This window comes from Thalassophryne amazonica, chromosome 4 (assembly GCF_902500255.1).
Source record: "Thalassophryne amazonica chromosome 4, fThaAma1.1, whole genome shotgun sequence".
Taxonomy (NCBI): Eukaryota; Metazoa; Chordata; class Actinopteri; order Batrachoidiformes; family Batrachoididae; genus Thalassophryne; species Thalassophryne amazonica.
The window spans coordinates 67,733,952-67,750,803 of NC_047106.1; the positions used below are offsets into that span (position 1 = coordinate 67,733,952).

General features: G+C 40.3%; 1 protein-coding gene across 17 annotated transcripts in view; it reads left to right on the plus strand.

The window, feature by feature from the left end:
* The window catches only part of gramd1bb (GRAM domain containing 1Bb), a 429,520-nt gene that overhangs the window by 328,308 nt on the left and 84,360 nt on the right, over window positions 1-16,852 (plus strand). For 10 of the 17 annotated variants that reach the window (XM_034168028.1, XM_034168030.1, XM_034168032.1 and 7 more), the window contains 2 exons: window positions 11,218-11,238; window positions 16,464-16,487. The exons of 3 other annotated variants lie outside the window; for them this stretch is intronic. In XM_034168028.1, coding sequence (XP_034023919.1) covers window positions 11,218-11,238; window positions 16,464-16,487 — 45 coding nt within the window. The remainder of the gene's footprint in view (window positions 1-11,217; window positions 11,239-16,463; window positions 16,488-16,852) is intronic. 4 more of the 17 variants (XM_034168033.1, XM_034168037.1, XM_034168031.1 and 1 more) reach the window with 2 other exon arrangements.

Below are 16,852 nucleotides of genomic sequence, written 5' to 3' on the forward strand. Positions count from 1 at the left end.
CACCGCCGCCTTCTCTGGGCCCAAGCTCATTTGAAATGGACAGACGCAAAGTGGAAAAGTGTGTTGTGGTCTGAGTCCACGTTTCAAATTGTTTTTGGAAATCATGGATGTTGTGTCCAGACAAAAGAGGAAAAAGACCATCCAGATTGTTACCAGTGCAAAGTTCAAAAGCCAGTATCTGTGATGATATGGGGGTGTGTTAGTGTCCATGGCACGGGCAACTTACACATCTGTGATGGCACCATCTGTTAAAGATGTTGTATATATGTTATCACTGTTAAACATTTGTACATTTGCCTTCTTTCTCATGAGAAAGAGAAAGAGAAATGCTAAAAGGTACATCCAGGTTTTGGAGCAACACATACTGCCATCCAAGCAACGTCTTTTTCAGGGACGTCCCTGCTTATTTCAGCAAGAAAATGCCAAGCCACATTCTGCATGTGTTACAACAGCGTGGCTTCGAAGTAAGAGTGCAGGTACTAGACTGGCCTGCCTGCAGTCCAGACCTGTCACCCATTGAAAATGTGTGGCACATTATGAAGCACAAAATTCGACAACGGAGACTCCAGACTGTTGAACAACTGAAGTCGTACATCAAGCAAGAATGGGAAAGAATTCCACTTAGAAAGCTTCAACAATTAGTGTCCTCAGTTCCCAAATGCTAATTGAGTGTTGTTAGAAGGAAAGGGTGATGTAACACAGTGGTAAACATACCACTCTCCCAGCTTTTTTAAATGTGTTGCAGGCATCCATTTCAAAATGAGCATATACGAGGTCTGTTAGAAAAGTATCCGACCTTTTTATTTTTTTCAAAAAACTATATGGATTTGATTCATATGTTTTTACGTCAGCCAAGCTTGAACCTTCGTGCGCATGCGTGAGTTTTTTTCACGCCTGTCGGTTTGCGTCATTCGCCTGTGAGCAGGCTTTGTGTGAGCACTGGTCCACCCCTCTCGTCTATTTTTTATTGCGAATAAATGTCTGAACGATTTGGAGCTTTGCTGCATCAATTTTTTTCCAGAAAACTGTGAGAGACCTCCAGGTGGACACCGTTTGGAAAAATAATATTGCTTTCAGGGACGATTTTATGGGGATTACACAGATTAAGGAGTGCTCCAGATGGTTTAAGACCACCCACAACTGCTGAGAGCGCGGCGCGCTCCCAGCCCCCATCGACAGGCTGACACCCCGCTGGAACAACCAGATCATTTCCAACGTGAAGGCTTTGTCGATCCGGGACCTCGTCTGACTTTCACAAAAAGGCTGACGATGTGGACATCAGCACTTTTTCGGTACATTCCACTGTTACAGGAGTTTTTTTCATGGAAAGAAAAGCGGAGGGACGCGCCATGGAGCCGTTCATTACGCGGGACAAAACCACCTCGGTGTTGGTCTCACAGGACGGCTTAAAGGTGGATTTCAGATGGATTCCGGTTGCTTTTCAGTCGTGTGATTATCCGATTGTGATTGTGCATGAGCTGGACCTGCCGCAACATGTCCTGGAAGGCTTCAGTCACACGTGATTCAAATCCATATGGTTTTTGAAAAAAATAAAAAAGGTCGGATACTTTTCTAACAGACCTCGTATTTGCACAAAAACAGTAAACTTTATCAGTTAGAACATTCTGTTTTTATTTACATTTTACACAACGTCCCAACTTCATTGGAATTGGAGTTGTAGACAAATTTCACATTCAGCTCGAAAGTGATCATCTGCTGACTGTTTTCGTGCTGACTGCGTAAATGACCACACATTTTCTAAAGCCCGTTTCACACCGGACCTGCTTCAAGTTGCTTCCTGTGGCGTTATGCCGATGCAGGAATTTCTGCGTCAGGTGCTGGCAGCAGGGGGCAGAGAGGAGGTGAGGATGCAGCCTGCAGGTTCTCTGCACAGTGAAATCAGAGTGCACAGATTGACTGCAGCCAGACTGTGCACTCTGATTTCTCTTCTACTTTATATTTGTTCTTGTGCTGAGCTGCAGGTCTGCGCTCTGAATTCTGTTACAGTTTATCTTTCCTCCTTTGACCGCGAGATGCGCGCATGTGCGCGAACGAACCGTCCCTGAACAAATGTGGAGATGTCTGGAGTTATACTTGATGCGGACATGTCCTGTCTCTGGAAATCAGTCTGTGAGCAGGACTTATGTCCTTTTTTGTCCTTTTTTTAAAACAGTGATGAGAGAGTTTGAGGGAAGAACAAGGAGCTAACTTCCTGCAGCCAAACAGTTTTTTTTTTCTTTCTTTTAATTGCTCACATGTGCGCGCGTGAACGAATTGTCCGAGAGTGGACTGGAGATGTCCGGACTTTTTACTGGATGTGGACATGTCCTGTCACTGGCAAGCCATCTGTGAGCAGGACTTTTATGGATTTTATTTAAACACTTTTGTGAGAGAAGAGCGAGGAGCTGCAGCAGTAGCTGCAATCAGCATTTTTTTTTTTCTGTGCTCTTTTTTGAGCGTGTAGTTTTACTGCATTGTGTACACTGTATAAAAACAATCCTGCGTGATTTATACTGTGGGAACAATGGAACACAGCAGGAATCATAAATTGGCATCGGGTAACATTGTCTTGTGAGGGTGTGGCTTCCAGTCACACTGAGTACTGTCCTGTTGCTCTGACGCAAAAAAATTAAACGTTTAATTTTTGGCGTCCGATTTGCTTCGTCCTTTGCGTCCCTTGCCTAGGTTGCTTCCACGTGGTGTCGTCATGACAATGCACGACGTAACTGGAAGCAGCCCTGGTGTGAAAGGGGCTTAAGTGCCAAGTGAGCGGTGTTAGATGTTCGTGTGTAACCTGGAATTTGGCCGACACCTGCTGTAAGAGGGATCGAATGGGCTCTCACAGTGCACACTTTGTCTTTCAGCCACTGGTGTGTACACATAGTAGCAACAGGTGTACGAGGCGTTAGAGGCAGCTCCAATTTTACAAGTATTGCATACGATTCCTGCTTCATGAACAATTCATGCGCAGTTTGACCACATTTGGACTATGTGTGAAGGGGCCCTAAAGAAGGTTCTTGCTCTGAAATAAACACCATCAAGCTCAAGACTCAATTTTGCAGCAGCCCACGGAGACATAGGAAAAAAAAAACACTCTGGATGAACATTTTATGGTCAGATGATACAACATTTGAGTTTTTTGCCCACCATCACCAGACGTATGCCTGTGGGAGTAGGGATGGGATTTTATCAATATCGATTCCGATTATTTATTGATTCCCTTGCCAATACCTCTTGTGAATTTTCTGTGTACTAAAAGTAGGCTTTACATCTTTTCTACATCAACAACATTTTATTGAGTTTTAAAGTAAATAAATATGAAATTGGTCACTAGATCCTCGATCTCTGAACGTTCAATAGCAATGAACCTGGGCTCAAGGACTGTGTAGGTTCTAGCTCTGGCTTTGATATCTGCCTCAGGGTGCCAGTAAGGAACACAGACAGGATACTGGAATAATTTTAGGCTGGATGTAAATTAAAATAAATAAAATCTGTACATGGTCACTGGATCCTAGAGCTGAACATAAATAAAATCTGTACATGGTGGATCCTTGATCTCTGGACATAAATAGTAATAAACAAAATCTGTAGTTTTGGTCAAAAGCATTTTCTTTCAGATATTAATGAGACAAATTTAACTCCATAGACCCTGAACTGAGCTCTTGCAGCCAACTACGCTGCACGTCAGGATGTAATTCATACAGAAGACATCTCATTTTGAGAGAAGAAAAAACGCTTTTTGTTTTTTTTTGGTTTTGTCGCCCAGTTTCTGGCCAAATTTGATGCGGCGCTGCTCCAGTCGTTCCGTCTTTTTCCTTGAAATGAAAATCCGCCGAGCGCACGACACGTCCTCACACAAAGGCTGCTTACCAGAAAATGATGCAATCGACAGTTGTGAAAAAGTTCACGCATGAGCACGAAGGTTCAAGGTTTGCTCATGCAAGCACACGTGTTTCAAATCCATCAGGTTTTTGCAAAAAATAAAAAGGTCCGATACTTTTCTAACAGACCTCATGCATGTGTGTGTGTGTGTATATATATATATATATATATATATATATATATATATATATATATATATATATATATATATGTATATGTATATGTATACACACACACATATATAATGATTGATCAACATATTGATTTATTCTGCCTTACAGAAACCTGGTTACAGCAGGATGAATATGTTAGTTTAAATGAGTCAACACCCCTGAGTCACACTAACTGTCAGAATGCTCGTAGCACGAGCTGAGGGGGAGGATTAGCAGCAATCTTCCACTCCAGCTTATTAATTAATCAAAAACCCAGACAGAGTTTTAATTCATTTGAAAGCTTGGCTCTTAGTCTTGTCCATCCAAATTGGAAGTCCCAAAAACCAGTTTTATTTGTTGTTATCTATCGTCCACCTGGTTGTTACTGTGAGTTTCTCTGTGAATTTTCAGACCTTTTGTCTGACTTAGTGCTTAGCCCAGATAAGATCATTATAGTGGGCCATTTTAACATCCACATAGATGCTGAGAATGACAGCCTCAACACTGCATTTAATCTATTATTAGACTCAGTTGGCTTTGCTCAAGATGTAGATGAGTCCACCCACCACTTTATCCATACTTTAGATCTTGTTCTGACTTACGGTATGGAAATTGAAGACTTAACAGTATTCCCTGAAAACCCCCTTGTCTGATCATTTCTTAATAACATTTACATTTACTTTAATGGACTACCCAGCAGTGGGGAATAAGTACAGTACAGTAGAAGTCTTTCGGAAAGCGCTGTAACTAGGTTTAAGGATATGATTCCTTCGTTGTTATGTTCTCCAATGCCATATACCAACACAGTGCAGAGTAGCTACCTAAACTCTGTGAGTGAGATAGATTATCTCGTCAGTAGTTTTACATCCTCAGTGAGCACAACTTTGGATGCTGTAGCTCCTCTGAAAAAGAGAGCCTTAAATCAGAAGTGCCTGACTCCGTGGTATAACTCACAAACTCACAGCTTAAAGCAGATAACCCGTAAGTTGGAGAGGAAATGGCGTCTCACTAATTTAGAAGATCTTCACTTAGCCTGGAAAAAGAGTCTGTTGCTCTATAAAAAAGCCCTTTGTAAAGCTAGGACATCTTACTACTCATCACTAATTGAAGAAAATAAGAACAACCCCAGGTTTCTTTTCAGCACTGTAGCCAGGCTGACAGAGTCAGAGCTCTATTGAGCTGAGTATTCCTTTAACTTTAACTAGTAATGACTTCATGACTTTCTTTGCTAATAAAATTTTAACTATTAGACAAAAAATTACTCATAACCATCCCAAAGACATATCATTATCTTTGGCTGCTTTCAGTAATGCTGGTATTTGGTTAGACTCTTTCTCTTTGATTGTTCTGTCTGGCTTATTTTCATTAGTTACGTCCTCCATACCATCAACATGTCTATTAGACCCCATTCCTACCAGGCTGCTCAAGGAAGCCCTATCATTAATTAATGCTTCGATCTTAAATATGCTCAATCTATCTTTATTAGTTGGCTATGTACCACAGGCTTTTAAGGTGGCAGTAATTAAACCATTACTTAAAAAGCCATCACTTGATCCAGCTATCTTAGCTAATTATAGACCAATCTCCAACCTTCCTTTTCTCTAAAAAATTCTTGAAAGGGTAGTTGTAAAATAGCTAACTGATCATCTGCAGAGGAATGGTCTATTTGAAGAGTTTCAGTCAGGTTTTAGACTTCATCATAGTACAGACACAGCATTAGTGAAGGTTACAAATGATCTTCTTATGGCCTCAGACAGTGGACTCATCTCTGTGCTTGTCCTGTTAGACCTCAGTGCTGATTTGATACTGTTGACCATAAAATTTTATTACATAGATTAGAGCATGCCATAGGTATTAAAGGCACTGCGCTGCGGTGGTTTGAATCATATTTATCTAATAGATTACAATTTGTTCATGTAAATGGGGAGTCTTCTTCACAGACTAAGGTTAATTATGGAGTTCCACAAGGTTCTGTGCTAGGACCAATTTTATTCACTTTATACATGCTTCCCTTAGGCAGTATTATTAGAAAGCATTGCTTAAATTTTCATTGTTACGCAGATGATACCCAGCTTTATCTATCCATGAAGCCAGAGGACACACACCAATTAGTTAAACTGCAGGAATGTCTTACAGACATAAAGACATGGATGACGTCTAATTTCCTGCTTTTAAATTCAGATAAAACTGAAGTTATTGTACTTGGCCCCACAAATCTTAGAAACATGGTGTCTAACCAGATCCTTACTATGGATGGCATTACCCTGACCTCTAGTAATACTGTGAGAAATCTTGGAGTCATTTTTGATCAGGATATGTCCTTCAATGCGCATATTAAGCAAATATGTAGGACTGCTTTTTTGCATTTGCACAATTTCTCTAAAATTAGAAAGGTCTTGTCTCAGAGTGATGGTGAAAAACTAATTCATGCATTTATTTCCTCTAGGCTGGACTATTGTAATTCATTATTATCAGGTTGTCCTAAAAGTTCCCTAAAAAGCCTTCAGTTAATTCAAAATGCTGCAGCTAGAGTACTAACGGGGACTAGAAGGAGAGAGCATATTTCACCCATATTGGCCTCTCTTCATTGGCTTCCTGTTAATTCTAGAATAGAATTTAAAATTCTTCTTCTTACTTATAAGGTTTTGAATAATCAGGTCCCATCTTATCTTAGGGACCTCATAGTACCATATCACCCCAATAGAGCGCTTTGCTCTCAGACTGCAGGCTTACTTGTAGTTCCTAGGGTTTTTAAGAGTAGAATGGGAGGCAGAGCTTTCAGCTTTCAGGCTCCTCTCCTGTGGAACCAGCTCCCAATTCGGATCAGGGAGACCAGGGCCGCTGCTAAGGTTTTGGAGGCCCTAAGCATAACTGGTCAGGGAGGCCCCCCACCCCCATACAAGAGAACCCCCCCCCCCCCCCCCCCCCACACACACACACACACACACACACACACACACACACACACACACTCACACACAAGTTCTACTCAAACCATTACTATTTATTAAAGCGTTTAAGTTTAGCGTTTAAAGCTACATCAAATCAGCAAAGCAAACGTAACCTAGCTTAAGCAGCACCACTGAACATTAAGTAATCAAAACAATTTAAACCTTTAACACGTACTTACCAGCAAGGGATGCACGGGCATCATCTTTTTGTTTCTTTTTCCTCCATTTTTCAGCTCCAGACTCCTGCCGTCGCTTCATTGTTTAATTGTGGCATAGTGACAACTTGTCGTCTCGTGTCAGAATCGAATGTGGGCTAGCAGTGCTACTTCAGTTAGGCGCAGGGTTGCCAGATTGGGTGTTTTCCCATCCAGTTGGTTTGTTTAGGGTAAAAATATGGCACTGGAAGAGTTTTTTGTATAGAATTGCCACACAGGATTTAGTGCCTCCATGCATTTTTGAGCATTTATTGGACTGGAAATCATCACATCTGGCAACCCTGGTTAGGCGACACAGCGAACAGAGAAAGACGCAAACAGGGCTGTACCATTTCAAGGAATCGGGCGGGGGTGGATGGGGGCTTTATATTAGGCAAAAAAAAAAACCTGTTAATTTGCCCCAATTAAGTAATGGGGTAGGGGCCTACACAATGTTTAAAGACAAAAATGATGGGCCTATTCATAAATAATTCATATTGATTTTGAAATGTAATAATCAGTGTTGCCACAGTTACTTTGATAAAGTAATCCAATTACTGATTACTGATTACTCCTTGAAAAAGTAACTTAGTTACATTACGATTACTCAGTTGTAAAAGTAACTAAGTTAGATTACTAGTTACTTTTTTAGTTACTTTCCCCAGCTGCCGACAACAACCCTCTGCCACCTCAACATGACAATGATACCTGTTTTGCCAAAACTCACTTTATAGTCACCCTTTCTTGACTTCAATGAAAATAAATACTTGTTTTATAAAAAGTAAAATAATCTTTCTTGACCTCATATTTAACTGTTGACAGTACTGTAACAGTAAAACTTGCAATTTCTAACTTACATTGTTTATAAATGTAACTATTAAATTCTTTCTAACATTTTTGTAACATTTAAATTCTCTATAAACATTTTACTTGTCAAAATTATTATTATTTTAAGTAGTATTAGTAGTTGTAGTAAAAAACTGCTTCAAAACGGGACCTTTAATCTAGGGGTGTTGTGGGGGAGGGGGCACATCCTTGCCCCACGCACTCATTCCATCTGGATTCGCCCCTGCTTTGGCGTTTGAGCACAAAGAATGGATAACATTTATTTATGCAGAAAACATGACCAGATTTACAGGTAAGAAAGTTTTATTGCGTTTTCACATCATGTGCTCCTCAGAAAGAGAGTTTAGGTGCATTTGAGTGGAAAATAGTGTTAGTTGTTGGCACGTCGCGGAGGATCAGCTGTTTTTAACGAGACGATACGGAGCAGCTCAGCTCAGAATTCTAATAAAGGAGAAAAAAGCATAAAAATGACTGTAAAGCTCATTGCAGGTGTGCTGTTTTCACCGCGCTTTAAGAGGTGAGGACGAGTCGTAGCTGATGAAAAGCTCACAGCTCGCTTAAAGTGGGCAGTTCAGTCGAACCCCGACCTCCTGCCCACGGACCAAGTTTAATGCTGCTGTCGACCCACAATGCAAAAATAATAGTAACGCACAGTGACTTGGAGAAGTAACTTTAATCTAATTACTCATTTGGAAAGATTAACGCGTTAGATTACTCGTTACAAAAAAAAGTGGTTAGAGTAACACCGGCATCACTCATAATAATTTCAACACATTTTTTCAGTCAATTGGAGGCCCTGCAAACTAGTGCAACATGGTGGTGTCCAACGCAGGCTGCGTAGTCTGCTTATGCCGAACGGCGGCGCTGAGGGAGACAGACACCCTCTCTACTTTTAAGATTAGGCTTAAAACTTTCCTAGTTAGGGCTGGATCAGGTGACCCTGAACCATCCCTTAGTTATGCTGCTATAGACTTAGACTGCTGGGGGGTTCCCATGATGCACTGAGTTTCTTTCTCTTTTTGCTCTATATGCACCACTCTGCATTTAATCATTAGTGATTGATCTCTGCTCTCTTCCACAGCATGTCTTTTTCCTGATTCTCTCCCCTCAGCCCCAACCAGTCCCAGCAGAAGACTGCCCCTCCCTGAGCCTGGTTCTGCTGGAGGTTTCTTCCTGTTAAAAGGGAGTTTTTCCTTCCCACTGTCGCCAAGTGCTTGCTCATAGGGGGTCGTTTTGACCGTTGGGGTTTTTCTGTAATTATTGTATGGCTTTAGCCTTACAATATAAAGCGCCTTGGGACAACTGTTTGTTGTGATTTGGCGCTATATAAATAAAATTGATTTGATTTGATATATACACTCAACAAAAATATAAACGCAACACTTTTGGTTTTGCTCCCATTTTGTATGAGATGAACTCAAAGATCTAAAACTTTTTCCACATACACAATATCACCATTTCCCTCAAATATTGTTCACAAACCAGTCGAAATCTGTGATAGTTAGCACTTCTCCTTTGCTGAAATAATCCATCCCACCTCACAGGTGTGCCATACCAAGATGCTGATTAGACACCATGATTAGTGCACAGGTGTGCCTTAGACTGCCCACAATAAAAGGCCACTCTGAAAGGTGCAGTTTTATCACACAGCACAATGCCACACATGTCGCAAGATTTGAGGGAGCGTGCAATTGGCATGCTGACAGCAGGAATGTCAACCAGAGCTGTTGCTCGTGTATTGAATGTTCATTTCTCTACCATAAGCCATCTCCAAAGGCGTTTCAGAGAATTTGGCAGTACATCCAACCAGCCTCACAACCGCAGACCACGTGTAACCACACCAGCCCAGGACCTCCACATCCAGCATGTTCACCTCCAAGATCGTCTGAGACCAGCCACTCGGACAGCTGCTGGAACAATCGGTTTGCATAACCAAAGAATTTCTGCACAAACTGTCAGAAACCGTCTCAGGGAAGCTCATCTGCATGCTCGTCCTCCTCATCAGGGTCTCGACCTGACTCCAGTTCATCGTCGTAACTAACTTGAGTGGGCAAATGCTCACATTCGCTGGCGTTTGGCACGTTGGAGAGGTGTTCTCTTCACGGATGATGCGAAGGAGATGTGTTGCACTGCATGAGGCAAATGGTGGTCCCACCAGATACTGACTGGTATCCCCCCCCCAGTAAAACAAAACTGCACCTTTCAGAGTGGCCTTTTATTGTGGACAGTCTAAGGCACACCTGTGCACTAATCATGGTGTCTAATCAGCATCTTGATATGGCACACCTGTGAGGTGGGATGAATTATCACAGCAAAGGAGAAGTGCTCACTATCACAGATTTCGACTGGTTTGTGAACAATATTTGAGGGAAATGGTGATATTGTGTATGTGGAAAAAGTTTTAGATCTTTGAGTTCATCTCATACAAAATGGGAGCAAAACCAAAAGTGTTGCGTTTATATTTTTGTTGAGTATACACATATATATATATATATATATATATATATATATATATATATATATATATATATATATATATATACACACACACACACACATACATACACACACACACAGTGAAACTTGCATATAATGGATTCAGGTAGACCAGCAGATTTTGTCTGTTATATTCTAAATCTGTTATATGCATAAAATGGACAAAATCCATTATATGTATGTAACAGATTAATTACAGCCAAGAGGCACTGAACAGTCTACAAGGACTTACCAGCACCAATGAGGTTTACGTAATTCCTTGATTAAAAGCCTGACCTTGAATCGGGACCTACCTCGTTTAATGACCGGGTCAAAACTTTTTCTGAAAAAATTAACGACTGCCTTAAATAAGCCCCAGACATTATATGAATTAACTTACCCGTAACGTATTAGACGTACGTCAGTGCATGCCAGCGTTTTTAGTGCAGTCGATGTAATCTGTCTAAATTGTCAAGGTGTGACAGGGCTGTTAAGATAAAGGCGGAAAAGTTACTATGACTTTATGTAATGTTCGTAATGTTTTTTGACATTTAGTTATTCTTGTTTGGTACAGCTTAAATGCCCTAAATCCTATGTCACCCCCCACCACCACCACCATGACTGTTCAGCTTTTCTGTTGCTACTGTCAGCCATTTATTGTTGCAGCTTCTTTTTTATATCTGATTTTTGTTTGTTCTTCTGCTGTTTGCATGCTAGTCTCACAAGCGGCTTTCCAAAGTAAGCATTACTGTTTTTTGCTCTCCAAATATTTCTGTCTCCTCCCAACCTGTTGCCCACCTCTTGTGTTGTGAGCTACGTTGTGGAAATGTGCAAACCCTGTCTGCAGTACTTCACCCTGAGTTTGCTCCACCCCTATGCACAATTCTATGAGCTTCCAAAATCCTACAGCACATTTTGATATACAGTAGTGTTCAGAATAATAGTAGTGCTATGTGACTAAAAAGATTAATCCAGGTTTTGAGTATATTTCTTATTGTTACATGGGAAACAAGGTACCAGTAGATTCAGTAGATTCTCACAAATCCAACAAGACCAAGCATTCATGATATGCACTCTTAAGGCTATGAAACTGGGCTATTAGTTAAAAAAAAAAAAAAGTAGAAAAGGGGGTGTTCACAATAATAGTAGTGTGGCATTCAGTCAGTGAGTTCATCAGTTTTGTGGAACAAACAGGTGTGAATCAGGTGTCCCCTATATAAGGATGAAGCCAGCACCTGTTGAACATGCTTTTCTCTTTGAAAGCCTGAGGAAAATGGGACGTTCAAGACATTGTTCAGAAGAACAGCGTAGTTTGATTAAAAAGTTGATTGGAGAGGGGAAAACGTATACGCAGGTGCAAAAAATTATAGGCTGTTCATCTACAATGATCTCCAATGCTTTAAAATGGACAAAAAAAACAGAGAAGCGTGGAAGAAAATGGAAAACAACCATCAAAATGGATAGAAGAATAACCAGAATGGCAAAGGCTAACCCATTGATCAGCTCCAGGATGATCAAAGACAGTCTGGAGTTACCTGTAAGTGCTGTGACAGTTAGAAGACGTCTGTGTGAAGCTAATTTATTTGCAAGAATCCCCGCAATGTCCCTCTGTTAAATAAAAGACATGTGCAGAAGAGGTTACAATTTGCCAAAGAACACATCAACTGGCCTAAAGAGAAATGGAGGAATTTTTGTGGGCTGATGAGAGTAAAATTGTTCTTTTTGTGTCCAAGGGCCGCACACAGTTTGTGACACGACCCCCAAACTCTGAATTCAAGCCACAGTTCACAGTGAAGACAGTGAAGCATGGTGGTGCAAGCATCATGATATGGGCATGTTTCTCCTACTATGGTGTTGGGCCTATATATCGCATACCAGGTATCATGGATCAGTTTGGATATGTCAAAATACTTGAAGAGGTCATGTTGCCTTATGCTGAAGAGGACATGCCCTTGAAATGGGTGTTTCAACAAGACAATGACCCCAAGCACACTAGTAAATGAGCAAAATCTTGGTTCCAAACCAACAAAATTAATGCCTCGCAGATGTGAAGAAATTATGAAAAACTGTGGTTATACAACTAAATACTAGTTTAGTGATTCACAGGATTGCTAAAAAAGCAGTTTGAACATAACAGTTTTGAGTTTGTAGCGTCAACAGCAGATGCTACTATTATTGTGAACACCCCCTTTTCTACTTTTTTTTTTTTTACTAATAGCCCAGTTTCATAGCCTTAAGAGTGTGCATATCATGAATGCTTGGTCTTGTTGGATTTGTGAGAATCTACTGAATCTACTGGTACCTTGTTTCCCATGTAACAATAAGAAATATACTCAAAACCTGGATTAATCTTTTTAGTCACATAGCACTACTATTATTCTGAACACTACTGTATAAAACACCTTCCCCAACACACCCATCTCCTTTCCTTTTATTTTCCATGATTTCTTGTTACCTTCAATGTAGCGCATTTCTGGTTTATGTTTCCAAACATTTTCAGATCCATTTATATATATATGTACAGTATGCACTACTGTGCAAAACCTTTAGCATACTACAGCATAGTCCTCAAAAAGTTCTAGTGTTGCATCCAGAGTAAACAGAGGGAAAATCTGTTAAACCAAGGCGGATAAAGCTCCTGGAACCTTTGTAAGTCAGGCTCATTTTGGCTCTTTAAGGGCAGCTTACGCACCAACTCTGTTTAATTTGGACTTTCAGACTTTACAGTTCATCCAAGAAGTGTGAAAGGCGCCCCATATCGCAGTCTGATCCAGACAGCTTGTCCATGGTTTGGTCTATTTACACTGTGAAATCTTTTTTGTGGATGATTTGGATTTTCTGCCAGAATTTACTTGCGACCTCTGGGAGTTTTTTGTTTTTCTAAGCAACCTTTGTCTTGCCATATTTGAGACTCACTACTGCTACCTAAAGAAGTATGTTCTGTATCAACTCTGAAACCTGTTGGTATTGCTGCTTATCTCTGGATTCTGCAGCATCAAGCAGATGAGATTGTCCGACTCCCCCTGAATGGGACACCAGTCCAACGCAGGTTGCTTCCATAGTAGTCCAGGAGCCAGTCATCAGTTTTGACCTGATTGGTACCACTGAAGGTGACCAAACAACACTTAGAATCCAGTCTGTGTACCATGGCCTACACAAAAATCTATGATAACCATCACAGGGTGGTACCTGTAGCCAGCTACAGGTCAGTGAAAAATTACACAGAGGTCATAATGTAAAAATGCTCCAGTCATGTTGAAAATTATATCACATTATTTGTCTGATTATAACAATTCCAAAAATGTATAGTTTGGACTATCTGTGATGAAATGTTCTGAAGTAATGGGGTAAAAACAGCAAAAATGGTGACAAAGGTCAGTTTCAGTTTGTACAGGGGTCAAAAGTTAAAGTTGCTCCAATTTCAGGAAAAATTATGCATATTATTGGTTGAAATAAAAGGATTAATAAATGGAATAGTTTTGACTGAGTTGAATGTTTGGTCTCCAAAGTAAAGGTCAAACAAGGTCGACATCCATTGAATTCAATTACAGGTGGTATGTGTTACGATACGATACGATACGATACACTTTATTGTCCCCTCAGGGAAATTTGTCTTGGACTCATGCTAGGTGCCTTACAAGAAAAGAGAAAACAAACAATACAGATAAAAACACAACCACATCCATAACAAATTAACATGACAGAAGTCAGGAGAAACACCATAAATATTGCATAATTCCAATTTTAAACATTATTGTTTAACAATTTAATAGACATGGGGACGAATGAATTTATAAATCTATTCAGTCTACTCCGAGGAACTCTGTACCTTCTCCCAGAAGGAAGGAGAGTGTACTCTGCGTGAAGAACATGAACTGAATCCATCAGTATCCTCTGAGCTGCTTTCAAAACAGACTCTTCATAGAGTGAACTGAGGGACTGATATTGTTTCTTTCCGATTATCTTCATTGCATCATCAATTTGTCTGTTAAGTTTCGTTTTAAATTGTACAGAAAGATTGCCGTACCAGGCAGTCATGCCATACCTAACTAGGCTCTCTAACACTGCCTGGTAAAACAACAACATAATTTTCTGATTGACTCCATACAAACGAAGTCTACGAAGGAAATAAAGTCTTTGATGGAATCGGGAGCACAAACTGTCCACATGTGCAGTCCAGCTGAAGGTATTGTCTATGTGCAGCCCCAAGTACTTGTATGAGTTGACCTGGTCAATGGGAATACCATGTATGACCACAGGAGTATGGTCCCCAACAGTCCTTGGATCCAGAATCATTTCCTTGGTTTTATTGACATTTAAAACCAAGTGGTTGTCATCACACCACTGCACAAAGTGTTTCACTTCAAGGAAGTACTTTGTTGGACTTGAATCTTTGTGCAGTAGGCTCAAAATAGCTGTATCATCAGAAAATTTAAAAACAAAGTTATTGCAGTAGTTATTTGTACAGTTATTAGTATAAAGAGTGAAGAGAACAGGAGAACTGACACAGCCTTGTGGTACACCTGTATTTGATGATTTGAGTACCGAAAGAGCTTGATTAACTCTAACTTGTTGTAATCTATTAGTTAAAAAGTGGTGTTACCCTGTAACGTGATAACTAAGCATGACAGATGGTGCAAACTATTCCTTATTAGAACCCTATGAACCCAAACATTAATTTGCATATTTTTTAACTGAAATTGGAGCAAGTTTAACTTTTGACCACTGTACAAACTGAAATTGACCTTTGTCACCATTTTTGCTGTTTTAACCCCATAACTCCACAACATTCTGTCATAGATGGTCCAAACTATACCTTTTTGGAATTGTTATGATCAGACAAATAATCTGATATGGTTTCAAACATGATTGGAGCATTTTTACATTTTGACCTCTGTATAATTCTTCATTGACCCCTAGCTGGCTACAGCTACCACCCTGGGATGGTTATCATACATTTTTGTTTAGGGCATGGTACACTCAGGCTGGATTCTAAGTGTTGTTTGGACACATTCAGTGGTATCAAAAACCTGCTTGGCCCATGGACTATAGCTGAAGCTGGTACCCATTTACAGCTGAGTGGACTGAGATAATGTAAATTAAGCATCTTGACCAAGGACAGAGACAGGTAGCGTGAGCAGGATTCAAACTCAGGTCAACATATGAGCAGGCCGGCTCCTTATCCTGCTCTACATGCTGCTACTATCATGTTGTAAAAATACAGTATTCCTGCCCAACTCCCCAGTGAATATACAGCAGACAAATTAAACTGCCCATACTGTAATTTATTGTCCACTGTGACTTTGCAAGATGTAATACTACATATAGCTGTTGTCCGACTAAAACATTTCCTCCACCAGACCAGATCGTCATAGACAGGACGGACTGTCAGGCAGACACAGGGAGAACAGTAATTTAGCATTAATGGCCACTTCATTATGCAGTGTGTTGTGTGCAAATGTGCGCAAACACACATGCCACAACTGATTAAACTGCTCCTCATTTCTGTGTCACCACCGAACCCTCACCCCAAACCACGTGAGCCTCCGGGGTCAACAGTACTCACATGATCTCATAAACTGCTTGAGGTCATTCTATCAACGTGAGCTTGATCACCCCACCTCTAATGCAATCCAAATAAAAGCATGCGCACCGCAAACAAGACTCTCTGCACAGAGAGCCAAATGACAGACATCAGTGATGGTAAACTGTAATCAATCTCTTTCCTTAAATAATAGGCAAGTTGTGTGGCGTCACATTTAGCAGCAGAGTCATGTTTAAGCAAAGTATTCACTGTCAAACATACGATTTGTGCAGTGTGTAAATGAAAAGTTGCTCAACACCAGTTTTTGTTTGTTTTGTTTGTTTGTTTGTTTTTTTGTTCCTTTCTCATTTTGTTTCTGTGTTCATGTGGCTCACTGCTTCGGTTAACACTTTTGTTTTCTCTTTAATTTGTCTTTCAGTATGACAGACTAAACCTGATTAAAGTAAGCATTTCTTCTTGTTCACTTCCTCTGTAGTTGTGCAACTGTGGTATCCCTTTAATGTTAGCTCATTGTTGACCCTTGTGTGCTTTCCAATATTTTCCATCCCCTAAGCTGATGTATAACGACGGTGATCTTTAATTAACATGTTTTTATCTGTAACATTGACCATTATTTCAAAGGGAAACCTCGTTAACCTAAACAAGTACAAATGGTTTAGGTTTGTTTTAGGAATGAAACCCCTCTGGGGTCCAAATGTATTTTCTCAATTATACCATACTTTGAGTAATTCTCTTTGTCAGATACTTTCTATGCTGCCCTTGTGTTGGATATCAAAATATTCAGAAAGCCTTCTAAATGTATACGAT